The sequence below is a fragment of the Elephantulus edwardii genome, unplaced genomic scaffold (genome assembly GCF_000299155.1).
Source record: "Elephantulus edwardii isolate Elephantulus edwardi_28Jun2011 unplaced genomic scaffold, EleEdw1.0 scaffold00006, whole genome shotgun sequence".
Taxonomy (NCBI): domain Eukaryota; kingdom Metazoa; phylum Chordata; class Mammalia; order Macroscelidea; family Macroscelididae; genus Elephantulus; species Elephantulus edwardii.
Genome location: NW_006399756.1, coordinates 11,822,616 through 11,839,114, shown reverse-complemented (window position 1 = coordinate 11,839,114; position 16,499 = coordinate 11,822,616). Strand labels below are relative to the sequence as shown.

The following is a 16,499-nucleotide window of genomic DNA, read 5'->3' as shown; positions in this document are numbered from 1 at the left end:
TTGGTTTTTTTTTAAGTATGTATCAAACTGGTTGTGCTGTTACCTTGAGACCTGGGTGTATCAGCTAAGTAACAAAAAACATGCAGACTCCAATGCACTGCTGACTCCATGACTCTGGCACAGATGGCCTTGGTTGTAGAGACTTCATTCCAGAGGCACTGTGTGTTCATTTTCCTACCTTTTCCCTTTTCTAAGTTGTGTAATTAATACTACCTTTTATTGGACCTTTCAGAAATTCGGCATGCCAAATCATGTCTTTTAGAACTAATTCTGGAAGTTACAGAGCTCTCATGGCCTAGTGGGTCGAGATGAATTGCCAAACCAAAGACTGGAAGTTCAAATCCACCTGTGGAAGATGGTCAATTTCCTCCCATGTGATTACAGCCTCTGAAAACATACTACAGGGTCAGATACAACTCAGTGGTACACGACAACAACAACAACGTGTGCTTCAAGCCAAAAAGTTTGTGTTAGTCCTAATTTTCTAGTTTATTCTCATCTACAAGAGAGTCATGCTATAGAAGGCCCTGTTTTGATTAGACTTACAAAATGCCCAATCTGCAACCCTAAGATCTTCGTGTTTAAAAATAACCCCAAATCCACATAAAAACAGCCCACACGCAACAGATGGGCTGGAAGGTAGCTGGTCACCGTGCCACACCAAGAGCCACCTATCTGATCAACCGTCGTCTAAAACGCAAACACTACTGTAAACTCAGTATTACAGGATTCCCTTTGATACTAGAACATTGGTGGCGGAGGAGTTTGAGGGCCAGCCACCACAGTGAAAACATGAAAGCACAAGAAGTTAAGAACCCGAATAAACCCTGCTAGGGTCTAAAATGTCTTTCAGCAATCTGCACAGAAAAGGTAGGTTTGCAGATTAAGCCTGAAACTAACCACTAAACCCATGTGTGTGCCTCACTGGTTTAGAGTCACTGTCAGCGGCTGCCCATCTGTGCTATCACACACGGTTCTCCTGTGTAAGTCCCAGCGAGTTACTGCTCCAAGTCAATCGCTGGTCCAGCATCCTTTTACTCATGAAAAGGCTGTCTCCGCCACAGAAGACCTCTTAGGACTTCCATTTATTTAAAACAGGAGTCATTTAACAAATAGTTTTCAGCAGCAGTAACAACAAACAGTCCAACTGAATATTTTAAGAAGCACCAATAAGCCCTCTTCTGACCTACAGGAGTTCTCACCAAGGTTCAATCATGTACATGTCTACACAGCCAGTATAAATGTAGAACAAAGATTCTCTGAAAACAACTTTTTTTCCTATTACTGGAGAAAACCCAGATAGTAAATCCTACACAATATCTAGGATTACCTACTTTTAAAAAATACATGCACAAGATCCCTCAGTAACATCATAATTAACTTTGCTTTCTATAGACTTACTTGAATTCTGTGACACTTAACAATATCGGTACTCACCATTATAAAAAAAGTTTTACTATAACCACAAATCAAAACGAAAACAAATTCTGTAAGTATTTTATTTGTCACTGAAGAAAAAACACAGCAGCAAGTTCTGTGTTGGCTTCCATCAGACCAAATAGTTAATCTTTTGCATGACTACCACCCTCCAAAGTGAAGTCAACACAGTCATTACTACGAATTACTTCTTTAAAGAATCCATCCGGAAGGGAAAGAAAATCAGGAAAAAGAATTTAAACAATTCCTCCAAACCACACATTTATAAATATTGTCATATTTAAAATGCTTAAAAGGCATGAATTCTCCAGTAATGGAAAAGCAGTTCGCTATTGGCAACAGAAAAAAAAAAACTCAGTTTTACCAAATGCTTTAAAATTTAAAAGCTCTATCATTTTGGATTCACACTTCAGCAGTATTACTGTCATTACAGTAACTGCATATTGTTTTGTACTCACCTTCACTCAGGTAAAATCTACAGAAAACCCCACTGTATCCAATGTCTGTAATGCTTACTGCATTTAAAGTGAACCCAAAAAACTGTTTAAGTATACTTATTAATACCTCAAAATAACTAAAGAGGCATATTTCAACAGCTAACGGTATGTAAATTGTTCTGCTTCACCACTTGAGTCTTAAAATACATTTTCCATAACAGAACCTTACCTCATTCCAAATTAATTAGGTATTTCAAAACAAACAAAAAGAACAGGTCTATATCAAGATATAGGTGCTCCTCAATACCTGAAGGGTTCACATTTTCCATTTATTTTTTCATTTTTCTTTTTGTAAACAAATGATTGGTGAAAGAACGCAACACCTTAAATTTCAGAAAATGGCCTGGTTTCCCAACCTCCTGTGGATACGGTGCATGATCGTTCTATTATATAAGATTAATACAAGTTCATGCTTTTCTTGTTATGGTGAAACATTAGTTACAGAATCCAATTTAGACTGGTTGAAGCACAAGTATAATCCTTGCATGTGATCAAACCTAGGCGAGATGCCAGTCTGAACCCATCCCTTGGGACTTAACGTCGTACAGTCGTCCACCCGTCTTCATCAGTCTCGTTTTTAGTACGACGAAGAGAGTCCTTTTCTTTCTCAGCTTTCCATGGGGCTTTCTCTTTTTCACCTTCTCTTTCTCGATCTCTATCTCGATCCCGCTCTCTTTCTCGATCCCGCGCCAGGGCTGGGGGAGGAACACGCCGAGGGGTATCTCGTTCTTCTGCACGGTCCTCTTTCCTATCATCAGCACGACGCCAAGAACTTACTAGAAAATTACAAAAGGTAACAGACAAAAAGGTAGTTTGTATTATATTCTGGTACACGTACTATTCTACTTGCTCTTAAGTGGTAAGAAGGTGCACTGCAATCCCATGGCACAAGGTTCAAATCCACAAGCCACTCCACAGGAGAAGAATGGACAATATTCTTCTTGTGCCATGAAAACCCGATGGAGGGTCAGCTATGCGTCAACTCTGACTTGAAGGCACCCAGCAACAGCAACAAACAGAAAAGCAAAGAGAATGCCTCTAATTACTCAGAAACGCCATGGTAAAGATACTGTTAGGACCGACCACAGGGAAAAAAAAATTTCATGATTTTGACACAATATATGACAAATTTTTTTTAAAAAAACACACTTAGAACTCAGAATTTGTACGTAAGACATTAATAGACTGGGAAATGTCTTAATATTTTCAGATAAAAAGAACATTTACACTTTGTGTTTATCTCTCTACCAAATGAAGACCTCACTTTTAAAACAATTTATAAATGGTTTCATTCATAAATGTTCCTACTAGTTAACTCCAATGCCTGATTTGTCTACACTTGTTAGTTGCCAGAGTCCACTTCAACTCAGAGCAATCCCATGTACTTAAACTATAAATCTTCACGGAAACTGACGGCCATGTCCTTCTCCCCAGCAAACCTACATAGGCTAGTCTGAACCTCAACCTTTCAGTCAGCTGCCAAAAAGGCAATTCTTGCACCACTGCAATAACTTACAACAGTCTACTACTATACTTTAAATGGCAGTTTAACAACTGATTTTAAGGGACCCATGAACTGTTAAAATTGTTATGTGTGGTGTACACAGGATTTCCCAGATAATTAACAAGGCCAAAATCAGTGCTCTGCTCAGCACTGCACGCACCACCCCTACCTTCATCCCGCTCTGATCTGAGTGGAGGGCCTCTTCGGTCTCGGTCATCCCGCCGGTCCCTCAGATCCCGCCTGTCATCCCGCAGGTCCCGCCGGTCATCTCTGTCGCGACGGCGGTCATCTCTGTCCCAGTCGTCCCGGCGACTGGAATCTCTCCAGCTCGAAGCTTCCTCAGCTGGGCCTCTTCTCCAGGCACCCTCATCCCTGTGATCATTTCAAATCACAAGCTATGTCCTGTGCTTACATTACATGGAAAATTACTAGGGAATATAATATAACTAAGCTGGTGCTCTAAGAATTTATAAATGTCACAGGGCAATGATTAAACCCCTAACTAAAGCTGAATCTGATACCTAATCAAATGTGATCAGAATCCATGCTATACAACATGGGAGCAGCTGAATACTGGCTACCAAACTGGACTCCACACAGAATATTTTCATTCTAACAGAAAATTGTGTTGGATGGTAACAGTCTAACTTTATCAATACAAAGCCACTTTGACTTGCAAACTAGAACTTTTATGACTAATTAAAGGACTTTCCATCATCATTTAAATGAAACAAAAACGGTCCTAAATCCTGAGGGAAAAGTAACAGGCACAGAGAGAGATAACTGACCTGGCCTCAATCAGCTTTGCTAAGGAGGGAGGTCCAACTATAGAACCCAGTCTAATCCTGATGTTCTCTTTGTTAAGGATGAAGGTCCCATTAAGTGACCCCTAAAATTCTATGAAAAATTTTCTTCTGGCACTGTAACTGCACCCCAAACTTCAGAGAGGTAGCAGCACTCATAGTAATACAGATTAAATGCTGAAACAATGAAAATCCAAGGTCTCTGTAAATTTTCATTAACATATTAAAAAAAAAAAGGGGGGGGGAATCCTGAAATGAATCGGAGTGTAAGCCTACAACGCCAGCTTTACTCGGAATGCCAAACCTTGGTCGTCGGAAGCGGTCATCCCGGTCCCCATCTCGATCCCGGTCTCTGTCCCGATCTCTCTCCCTCTCTCTCTCAGGTTCCTTGTCGTTCTCATCTCGGTCTGGGTTATCTCGATCCCGCTCTTTTTCGCGATCCCATTCAGAGTCTTCAGATGGTCTCGATTCTTGGCGTGGACCCCAACTGTTTTCTCTGGCTTTTTCTCGATCTCTCCATCCACCTATTATTTTACAACAAGAAGCACATTGTTCCCCTCTCCAGAGAAAGCTGGCAAGCCTTTTCTTAAGCTAAGTCAAAGTCAGTGATGCGGTCAGAACTCACTCACAGCTGAGCAGGGGGATTTCAGAGGCTGTAAACTGCATGGGAGGAGATTGTGCATCTTTCTCCTCCTTTCTTACACTAAAGCAAGACCTAAAAATCTTAAAAGACACAGCAAGAGATCACACTCTTGGCTTTTGGGGGTTGTCTATGTTCAAATGCTCAAGAACAAGTGTGAAAAGATGAGAAGCCTAGAGCTGAGTAAAACTGCTCTCCCACATGCAATCCCATCCCAAGGTTGGCAGCAGGGTAGACAGATCTACAGAGAGCACAGTTTGTATTTAGTTCTTTTTTCAAGACATGGAACCCACAAAACATGTGATGAACAGATCCAGGAAGAAGGCTCTACACAGGCACTGTCGGGAAGGCTGGCCCAAGAGAAACAAAGAGCATCCATCACACGAGCAGAACAAGGGCAACCTGAGACGTTTTGGTGTCTAAGACGACATGAAGAAAGAATATAAGCATTACTGGAAGACGTTAGTAACTACTCCCCATCTCCACCATACATAAGGCCCACGGTTTGAATCCACCAGCCGCTCTGTCGGAGTACATCCTCCCATGTGATTTACTGCCTCTGAAAACCCATTGGAGGGTCAGCTTTGGGTTGGCTCCAACTTGACGGCACACAACAACAAATTGTTATACTATTTATCCCTCAAAACATCCCTTTCAGGGGGTGGGGGGTGAACACACACACACAAAAAGTCCCTTTCTCCAAGTAAAGGCATCAAGCACATCTTGTGAAGCACCCAACCTGGTTCTCGGAATTCACCTGGCTTTCCAAATGGTCTCCAGGGACCAGGTCTGGAGTCGTCGCCTCGCCTGGGGATCCGATCATCATCAGCCCGTCTCGACAGCCGATCATCATCCATGTTTCTCCAAGGCCCCCTGTCATCGTCTGCACCACGCCTGGAAATCCTGTCATCGTCAGTGCTCCTCCAAGGTCCTCGGTCCTCATCCAACCCACGCCGGGGACCCCGGTCCTCATCCATGCCCCGCCTGGGCCCCCGATCATCATCCGCACTGCGCCAGGACGAGCGCTCATCATCGGCACCGCCTCGCCGCGGCCCCCGGTCCTCATCCAGCCCACGTCTTGGTCCTCTGTCCTCATCGGCTGTTCGCCAGGTTCCTCTGTCATCATCCAGTCCTCGCCTGGGTGGTCTGTCATCATCCAGTCCGCGTCTGGGTGGTCTGTCATCATCCAGTCCTCGCCTGGGTGGTCTATCATCATCCAGTCCTCGCCTGGGTGGTCTGTCATCATCCAGTCCTCGCCTGGGTGGTCTGTCATCATCCAGTCCTCGCCTGGGTGGTCTGTCATCATCCAGTCCTCGTCTGGGTGGTCTGTCATCATCAGCATGTCGCCAGCTTGGCCGGTCTTCATCAAGGATTCTCCTGGGAGGTCTGTCATCATCTGCATTACGCCAGGAAGGCCGGTCGTCGTCGGCCACGCGACGGGCAAAGCGGTCTTCGTCAGGACCCCGCCGGAGGACTCGGTCCTCGTCCAGGCCTCTCCGCGGCAGCCGCTCTTCCTCTGGCCTGGCTTCTCTGTCTTCGTCACCCAAGCGCCTTGGTCGGTCCTCATCTCTTCTGAGAGGCCTTTCTTCATCCCGCCCTTCACGTCTCCAGTCTCTGCAGAGAAATCACACATTTCTCAGAGTAAATCATCTTTCTTGGAATTGTGTTTTCTTGGTTTTGGGTTTGTTTGTTTTTAAATCACAAGGGTGGCTAAATGACTATCACAAGGACATATGTAGAAAAATTCTAGAACAAAATGCAGGAATTTCTCTTTCAAGACCTAGTTTTCGACAACAGGCTGTTAAAGACCACAAAGGCAAAATTAGGAAATTAGGCCTTATTTACAAGCGCGAACACGAGAACCACACAAGTGCCCCTTCAGAGAAGAAGGAGTAAAGGCAAAGTGCTATAACCATACAATGGAGCTATTATTCAGCTATTAAAAAATTAAGTTCTAATATCTGCTATAACATGTAAGAAGCACAAAAACATGCTGAATGTCAGGTCTAATACAACTAATTATCACATGGTTCCACGTTAATATCTCCAACATCATACTAACAGGCTCTGTGAAAAGCTGCAGTTCTGTCCTTAACTCCACTTACTTCTCTGGTGGGGCTCGTCTCCATTCCGAGTCTACCTCAGGTCCTTTTCTCCAGGTGCTCTCCGATTCTCCCCAGCGAGAATCCTACAAGGACCAACAAGATGCAACACATCAGCAACACTATTACACTGATAGGTAAGACCAAGGAAGCATTCTAATACTTAGGTGACGTGATCACGCCCTTAACTATAACCCAATTTTATAATTTCTTCTTTATAGACAGTAAATATAAAAATCTGGTACAATCTACACATAAAGGGGATGATACACAATTGTACACACATTCACCCACTGAATGCTTCCACAATGCTCTAACTCAGAAAGTTCCATGGCTAACAGCACAACCCAGGAGGAAATTAAGAAATTAAAAACAAATCCATTTTTGGACATGTGTTTATATAAAAATATTTAAATGAAACATGAAGAGCAGCTTTCAACTCAGCTGAAAATTAGAGTGCCGATCCAGATTTGGAGTTGAGCTGGAGTCTGCCCTTCTAACTAGCTGCTGTGTGATACTACTGATCCTCAAACCAACTCTCTAAGGGCCATGGGTTCAGAGAAGATACCACAGCATCTCCCAAATTCACCCCAATTCCTATGCCGGCACACAGGAATGCCACTCGCTCATCTCAGAAGTAGCTGTCCCATTCGATGAAACCTAAATCACCTTTCACAAAATGCAATCATTCTAACACGCACCTTTCTTGCAAGTGGGTCATCACCAAGCCTTCTCTCTTCCTCCCGACGACGTTCTCGCTCTTCAATTTCCAATTCTCTCTGGCGTTTTTTCCTTTCCACTTCTTCTAATTTCTTGACATGTTCCTGATATTCTCGCAGCTCTTCCTCACGTTTGGCCCTCTCAGCTCTCTCTCTCTCTTCTCGCTCTGAGTAAGAAGACATTTATTTATAACATGTGCCCAACATCAGCATCCTTTCCCCAGAGTTTGTCTACTCTGCTGGCATCCAACAGGTAGCATTGGGAGATTTTAAAAACAAACATTATCAGGGAGCTCTGGTGGCCTAATGGCAAGAATCTGTACTGCAATCCCAGAGGTGTGTGGTTTGAATCCACCAGATGCTTTCCTGGAGAAGGAGGGACAATCTCCTCCTGTACTAGTCAGATCTGATTTGACGGTATACACACAAAATAAATTTTTAAAAAAACCCCAACAAAAATTATCCCACTCAACACAGCATTAACTGATCAGGTAACAGAGACAGCCTTCCGTTTTGAAAGTGCATACCAAGCTGGCAGAGGATTGTAACATCTTCACATAAAACCAAGTAAGGATTAATTATGGTCCCAAGAACCAGGTAGTGGTAACCAAGGAGACCACTACCCTGACTGCGGTGCTTTGGACAGAAGCACGGATCTCGCAGGATCTACTGCCTCTCCCACTTCCAATCTCAGAGCACAGGTACCTTTGAGCATCTGCTCTTCAGCTCTCCTCTGCTCCTCCTCCTCTTTCTCCCTGTAGTAAGTTATTCTGCGTTCTTCTTTGCGCTGCCTTTTACGTTCTTCTAAACGATTATGCCTTTCTTCTGCTAGTCGCTCTTCAAACTGCTTAAGTTTCTCCTGCAATTGAATAAAAAAATGTTCTTTCCAAGAGCTAGAAATGGCAACCTTTAAATCAGTAACTCCAATTTCCTAGAATACTATAACGTAGCCTCAAACACAAAAATCGACATTTTCTAAATGACTGTTTTCCTAGCATGTAATTAGTATTAACAATCTTTATCTAATGGGTTCAAGTTTCATACAGAATAATCCAATGATTAAATGAGAATTTAAGGCCAAAAATTTATTTCTGAATCAAATGGCAGTATGTTTCAAAAGCAGCTTTTATGCAGTGTACTCTCCCTTTCAGTAAAAATAATTCATCAGATAGTTGACCAGCTCCTGTTAAGAAAGCTTTTATTAAAGTATTACTTCAAAAGAATGTTTCATAAATATTAACTCAAGTAGGGCGAACCACAAAAAGGGAACAGCCTTAAGGTAAAGTTCAACAAAATATTCTCCTGAAAATGTGTTCACCTCATAAACGGACTGCCGCGCAGCCTTTAGTCTCGTTACAAAGGAATCTCTGTCTTCAAGCATCCGAGACATTCGGTTCTTGTGTTCAAGAGCTTTTTCGCGTTCCAGCTGCATGGTGGTTATCTGCAAACACGTAACACAAAGTTCAATCTCAAAGCATCCATTATTCCAACAGCCCTAAAACAACTCTAAAGGGGAGCTCTGGTGGCCTAGTAGCAAGGAGCTGCAACTACAATCCCAGAGGTGACCGGTTCGAATCCACCAGATGCTCTGCTGGGGAAGGAGGGACAACCCTCCTGTACCAGTCAGATCTGATTTGACGGTACACGCACACAAAAATAGTAAAATTAAAAAAAAAACACCACAACTCTAAGACACACCCTTGAAGAGTTAGAAGCAGTAATTACTTAGCACTTTCTACCCTGCCATCAAATCAAAGGAACACCACTACCGGTGCCAACAGATCCTCAGGGGGAAACAGTCTCTCAGGGCTTCCACAAGAGACAGCCTCCAATAGCAGAAACTAACAAAGGAGAACTTTCAACACGTACAGCAAAATTAATACATGGTTAGCTGGTTAGTTTCTGAGGAGCAGATTTCCATCAAGGTAATCTCCGGGCTCGTGGAAGAGACTTCCCTGAAGGGTTCCCTGGCTGTGGTGTTAACGGAGTAGCTAACCAAGCTTTTTCTACTGTGGTATCACCAAGTGAGTTAGAACAAAGTTTTAGGTCAAACACAAATTAGAGACCCAATCCAATTTACATAAACACATGTTTTCATTAAATGCACTTCTCCCTTGAACTAGAGATCGTGGTATGAGGATTCTCCTTCTATGTCCCAACTGAAGAAGGAAGAAGACTTTTAGGCAGATATCTCACAGATCATCCCTAATGTTTCCTCTCATCTGCAGCGTTTTTCTTTCCCCAATTAGCTTTCAGTGTGTACATATTAAGACAGTCAACTCAAAATCCAACTTCTTTAAGAAGTGGAAGAGGCTGAAACAACCCTTCCTCCAGATTTCTCAGGTGGAACCCAGAAGTAACAAGTGTTCTCCAAACTCCAACTTCGGCACCCACAGATGTGCGCTGTCTTCAAGTGTGGGGACTCCCCCATAATCACCTAAAAACCACCCACTTATCTCTGATTCACAGTTGGCCTTCAAAGGCATCTACAAATCCTTCTGTTGTTGTTAAGTACCATCGGGTCACAGGCGACTCATAGTGACCCTATGAAGGAGAGTCCTTGACGCTTGGGTGTCTCTCATCCTCTCTCCTGGCTGTTATACTAGTCTAGGTAAATGCAATACAGAGTAACAAAACTACAAAATTAACTGTGTAATCCTGCATCCTATACAATTCCAGTAAAGGGTGGAGAATTGGCCAATAAGGACAGGAAACAGATTAGCTATTGCCCAGTACTAACAGATACTAGACTTATTCTTAGCCAACAAGCCAAGGGAGCTCTGATGACTTAGTGGAAAGAAGTTGCTCGGTTCAAATCCACAAGCAGCTCAGAGGGGACAAAGGTGGGTAATGTCTTTTGATGCTGTTTATTGTCTGTTGATTGCCTTCAGGTCGAGCACAACTCATAGTGACCCTACACAAGCACTGACATTTATCCAAGTTCATAGAGTTTACTGTCTCTGAAAACCTACTGGTGCGTGAGCTATGGGTCAGTTCTGACTTGATGGTACTTAACAGTGTATCAGGACAAACAAATCTGTCTTGGAAGATGTAGAACCAGCATGTTCTCTAGACAGTAGTGAGACTTTGTCTCACATACTGTTCTTAGGAGGGGACAGTCCCTAGAGAAAGACATCATCTGTCTTTCTACAGGAGAAAGTGAGCACAGAAGACAAAGATCCCAACAAGATGGACTGACACAACAGCTGCGAGAAGTGCTCCAATATCCGTTTCAGTTAAGACACATCCAGGGCCAGGAAGCACTTCACTTGGCTGTACTGAGTTATGGGGCAGAATTAACCCAGCACACCTAACCTAGTGGGAAGACCATTAATGGATATGGAGGAGGGTTTGGGAATGATGAAATGGTCTAAAATTAAGAGTGAAGTGATAGGTGCATAGCCCTGTAAAACCTTGAGTAAGGGTCCACTTGAAATAGGTGAGTTGTATGGTATGTGAATAACATCTCAACAATACTTTTAAAATGAGCTGTTCAAGTGTCATTTGTACCTCAATTTTCATATTCAACCTTTAGATAAAAATGTGTACTTTCCACTAGTCATGAAGTCAGTTACAAAGGCATAATTTTTAACAAAAAAATGCAAAAATAATTTTGACATCCCAGTTCCAATATTGGCAGAAACGTTATCACTAAGACAAAAGTCAATTACTGTATTCTAGGAATAGTAAGCTTAACTTACTCTTTCTTCTTCTTGCTGTTCCCACAGATCCATATCTTTAATTCTCTGTTCTTCATAAGCATTCTTTATCAAAGGAATTTCTTCCAAACGTTTAGCTCTTTCAAAGTAATCAATCTGAATGGTATGAAAACAAATGTTAACTTTAGAGTTAGTAATATTTTTAAAAGGAAAGCAAAGACCGTTTTATTAGAAAAGATACATCCAATATCGCAAAAGATGTCATTTCTCCAAAGTAGAGAAGTGGAAAAGACCAAATTTACTAGTTGTGAGAAAATAAAAGACAAATTACAAACTGGAAAAAAAGACTATTTGTGATAAAGGACTTTTTGTCCAAAGTACACAAAAAAGTCTTCATTCTCAATAATAAGAAAAATCCAACAGAAAATGAGCAAAAGTAAAAAAAAAAACAAAACAAAAAAAACCAACCCACAACCCCACCTTATCAATGGTACTTAAGATGGTATATAAACACACATAAATATGTGTGTGTTTGAGAGAGACAGAAAGAGATGGCAAATAAAAACCAAGACATCACACAACGTTTAGGGTTAAAATTTAAAACACCGCAAATGTCTGATGATGGCAGAGATGGGGAGGGGAGAGAAATGCTCACATTCACTGTGGACAGAAATGCAAACCAATATAACCCTTCTGGAAGAAAGACTGGAAATTTCTGACAAAGTTAAACATACAGGTTTATTATTTATAATCCAGCAATCATACTATTACCCAAAGAAACTGAAAACTATTTCCAAGCATAAGCTTGCTCAAAAATGTCTATAGGGGCTAAGTTCATCACCGCAGAAAAATTACTAGTTAACAAGATGACCATCAAAAGGTGAACAGACTGTGATATATCTATAGAATGGATTCTTCAGAAATATAAAAAAATGGACCCTTAAGGTAATCACTGCAAAGTAAAAAAAAAAGCCACTTAGAGTAAGTTGTAGACTCGGGGATTGCAAATCTACAACATTCTGGGGGAAAGAACACTACAGAGACCATGTAGAGATTAGCAGTTGCCAAGCATTCAGAGGCAGGAAAGAGGACGACCAGGTCTTGAAGCACAGGGCATTTTATTATGCCTGATACTGTAATAAAGACTCTGAAGAGGACAAGAAAATAAATACACACACAAAAAAAATGAAAACCCTTCTATAAACCAGGGACTTCTAGTGTCTCAATACCAATTCATCAACTGCAAAAAAAAAAAAACCACATCACTTTAAAGCAAGAGGTACTAACTGTGCAGAGAGAATGCAGAGCCAAGATGAGGTGGAAACTTACTACTTACTTTCTACATCACTCTACTGTAAACCTAAAAGGGCTATGAAAAACTATACTCTTTTTTTCTCCCCTTAAAATTTACCAGCCCATTCAATTACCTTTTTCTCTTGATTCTTCAAGCGTTCTTGAAGTTCTTTCTTTTCTTTTTCCAGTTGTTCAACCTGTTTGGCCATAATGAAATCTGGATCTAATTCCTCAAGGTCCTGAAAGAGTAAGAACCGTAACTGGTAAGACTATACAAGAAACACCTATAAGTAAACACAGTAGCTTCCTAGAAGCAAACCTAAGTATTGAGACAATCTGGGGCAAACAAAATTTTAACATTTCTTTCTCACTGTCCTAGTCTGTAAAACAAACATGGTATTTACCCAAATTCAAATGTCCTAATACACAGGGATTAAAAATGGCATAGAGCCATTACAAAGATTTACTCAGAATTCCTGAACCAGCTTTACAAATGCAAAAACAATCCACAGTAAATCAGTAAACAGTATGATACGGAGAACTCTTAAGATTATTCAAGACCTGGCTAAAACAAATGACTTAACATTCTACGTACTTCAATGTCAATATCCTTGAATGCTTTGGCACCCAGTTCGGTCTTCTTGATCTGCTCCAAGCGTTCTCGCACTGTTTTCTTTTTGATTTGCTCATGCTCCTGTAAAATGCGCTCTTTCTCTCTCTCTTTTGCCTCCTGTCGCAGGCGCTCCTCCTCAGCCTTCCGCACTTTCTGGAGCTCAGCTTCCCTCTGCTCCAGCTCTTCTTTCTCACGCTGAATATTAAGACTCTCAAGCCGCTCTTTGCGCTCCTCGATGGTCTGTCGGCGAGCCAGGATGCGCTGATGCTCCTTCCGGGAGTTCTTCAGGTATGCAGTAACAGCTAACTGATGCTGTTCTGCTTTCTCTTGCTTCAAAAACAAAGGCACATTTAAGAAAAAGAAAAAAAAAATCCAATGAAAACAACAGAGCATAAACATTAAGGATGACAAAATTAACAAATGCATCCCGATACAAAAAAAATACGCGTTTAATACGAGATGATCCTGACCAGGTTTTAAGTTCCTAGTGGCAAACACTGTAGCCCTACTCATACTCAATCATTTAACAGAAATGAAGCGTACCAATCTTTATTTGCTAATTCAACTTTTTTTCTCTACCTCAAATTTACTTTATAGTATTCACAGCCCAACACTAAAAGCACAACCCAAAAGTGAAAAAGCCACGTTACCAGAAAGGAGAAGCCCAGTCTTATGACTCATTTCATGGAAGGCTACTCAATAATCTACATAACCTAAAAGAGCCATTTCGTTCAAGAACAGAACTACCAAGCACAGATGAGCAAGGCATGTCTAAAACCGTTCTTTCAAACATTACTTCAAACCTTTCTATGAAAGACAAGACTGAAAAGTCCCCCAAGGTCTCTGCAGTTCACCTACTCTACAGACAGGGATGCATACCAGTATGTGGGCTGGCTTGATGACTTCCAGCGCTTTGGCAAGGACTGAGGACATGGCTGTCAGCTGGTTTCTTATCTGCTCTGAAGGCATGCTCTGCAGATGAGGACCCAGGGGAGCATCTTCTCGAGTAGCATAATTCAAATCCGACCCAAAACTAAGGGTCCGAGAAGTGTGGTCAATGCGAACCTTTGAGAGTTAAATAAAAAGTCACAAGTAAGTGAATCTATGTGTAATATAGTTACTTCAGAATGCAACTTTCAGTTGAGAAAGAGAGTTAAGAGTTAGCCAATCTTCTAGAAGATCCACTCAGGACAAGTTTAGAGGAGTATTACAGTACCAAAGGCTAAGACGCAGGCTCTGTGCCTCCTTCCACCTCAAATTCTTGCACGTACCTGAAGGTCACAGTGCCTGGCCGCATCTACTATCGCCCGTTCCAGTTGGAAAGCATCAACAAAAGGAACCAGAGAAGTCAAACGAGAAAACTCAATGCTCTGATAAATTTGTGCCACCTGCATAAAAAACACAAGGTTAATAATAATCAAAGCTGCCATTTACTAAGCACTTTCTAGGCGGAGTTTCATAACAACCCTGACAGGTAAAAATTATACTCATTTTTTTTCAGGAAAGAAAATGAAGCTCAGAAATTTTGCCAGCCTATTTTTGGAATTGGAACTCTAATTCAAGGCAACCAGCATCAAACCCCAGCTTTGAAGTGTACCATTATTCTACTTCTCAAGAGAATCATCTTTTCTCAACCCATATGAATAAAATTAAACATCCTATTTATAAAGACCTGCTGCTAATTTATCTGAGCATCCATTAAACTGCATTTGTTTGAAGGAGACTGGCAGCATTACTACTTAGTCATACTGCTAATTAACCTTCAACTATTTATATAGCACATAAGAAATAACACTGCTCACATATGTGAAAGAAAGCAGGTCAATGAAATGTGCAGAAAACCAAACCCAACCCTCACGGCCACCATGAGTCGATTCCACCTCCTATCAACTCTCGAGGACCAAGCAGAGCTGCCCATGGGCCTCCCCAGTTCTCATCCTCATGAAAGCAGACTGTTCCATCATTCTCCCACAGAACCTGACAGATCGGAACCACTGCCCTTCCAGTCAGCAGCCAGAGAGCTTTAACCACTGGGCCACTAAAACTCCCACACATGACGCAAAGAGCAGCCAAGACGCATACTTTGGAACCTAATATAAATTCAACATTTATACCAGCTTAAAAAACTGGCATAAAAATGCTCCACTGGAGGAGGGGCAATCTCCTTCTGTGCTGGTCAAATCTGACTCGACAGTACACAACAAAGGGGCGGGGGGAGGGGGGGAGAAACTGGCATAAAACATGGCAAAACAATTAGTAGTTCTTGGGATTAGTGAAGATTTTCCTCTACCATTTGTGAGAGTCTATTAACTAATCTTCAACAGATTAAATATGTAAATGCTATTAAAATTTCTCATTCTCTAAAGTCACAGATAGATGCAATGGAACATGCACAGAAGATGCTTTCTGCTAATTCTCTAATAGTAAAAAACCTAAAAATACAGACTTCCTGAACAGGATCTGAAGAAATAAATGATACATTTGGACAATGAAAGGCCACTAGGTTACTTAAAGGAACCAATAGCTCAACTAAGAAAGTGAATAATGGTTATAAGTTAGTTACTGCTGCTCAGGACTCATAGATAAATAAGAACTAGTTTTAGTGTGATGTGGAATTAGGGCTGGTTTTAGTTTCTGTGATCAAACAACATTTTACACATTGGGGGGATTTCGGTTCCCACATAAAACATTTCCCTTACGTTCTTACCTGCTGCAGAAGACGGAGTATGGTATTGTTTTGCAGCTGGGGGACATACTGTTGTAGCTCCGGTTCCTTTTCAGGTTGTTCCCTAACCCAATTTAGAACCTATAAATGCCATTAAATAGTTTAAAAAGAAGGAAAAAATATATTTTCTGTAAGAGACTGGACATTCGTCAATCTTTTCCATTTTTATATACACTAAACATCAGATAACGTAAAGCACTATAAATGTTAAGATGAAGCTGACGGCCCCTGTCCGAAGGTGACTGACAGCAATGGCTACGTTAGCCACACTGCTAATTTACCTCCAGAATTTTATCTAGCACATGAGAAATATCCTTTTTCTTGGCATAAAGGAAGATTTTACTTTTATACGATATCAAGAGTATTGTTTGATAATTTCTATATTCTTCTGGATCACATTTCCTTTGAATAAAAGTAAATATGGATCTCTTCAAGCTGGTTTTCTGAGCAAAAAATAGTAACTCCAGTGCTGTACTTTATTGGTGATAAATTTCAACTGATATTTTG

General features: G+C 41.4%; 1 protein-coding gene across 1 annotated transcript in view; it reads right to left on the bottom strand.

Moving 5' to 3' along the window:
• Positions 1-2,468: 2,468 nt before the first annotated feature.
• EIF3A (eukaryotic translation initiation factor 3, subunit A) overlaps positions 2,469-16,499 on the bottom strand; it is a 41,319-nt gene continuing 27,288 nt past the window's right edge. Inside the window, exons 8-22 of the mRNA XM_006880151.1 lie at positions 15,975-16,073; positions 14,539-14,655; positions 14,147-14,332; positions 13,250-13,597; positions 12,789-12,893; positions 11,404-11,517; positions 9,021-9,143; positions 8,408-8,561; positions 7,685-7,869; positions 6,987-7,069; positions 6,104-6,495; positions 5,639-6,016; positions 4,546-4,765; positions 3,608-3,810; positions 2,469-2,710 (exon numbers count right to left, since the gene is read on the bottom strand). Coding sequence (XP_006880213.1) covers positions 2,469-2,710; positions 3,608-3,810; positions 4,546-4,765; positions 5,639-6,016; positions 6,104-6,495; positions 6,987-7,069; positions 7,685-7,869; positions 8,408-8,561; positions 9,021-9,143; positions 11,404-11,517; positions 12,789-12,893; positions 13,250-13,597; positions 14,147-14,332; positions 14,539-14,655; positions 15,975-16,073 — 2,949 coding nt within the window. The remainder of the gene's footprint in view (positions 2,711-3,607; positions 3,811-4,545; positions 4,766-5,638; positions 6,017-6,103; positions 6,496-6,986; positions 7,070-7,684; positions 7,870-8,407; positions 8,562-9,020; positions 9,144-11,403; positions 11,518-12,788; positions 12,894-13,249; positions 13,598-14,146; positions 14,333-14,538; positions 14,656-15,974; positions 16,074-16,499) is intronic.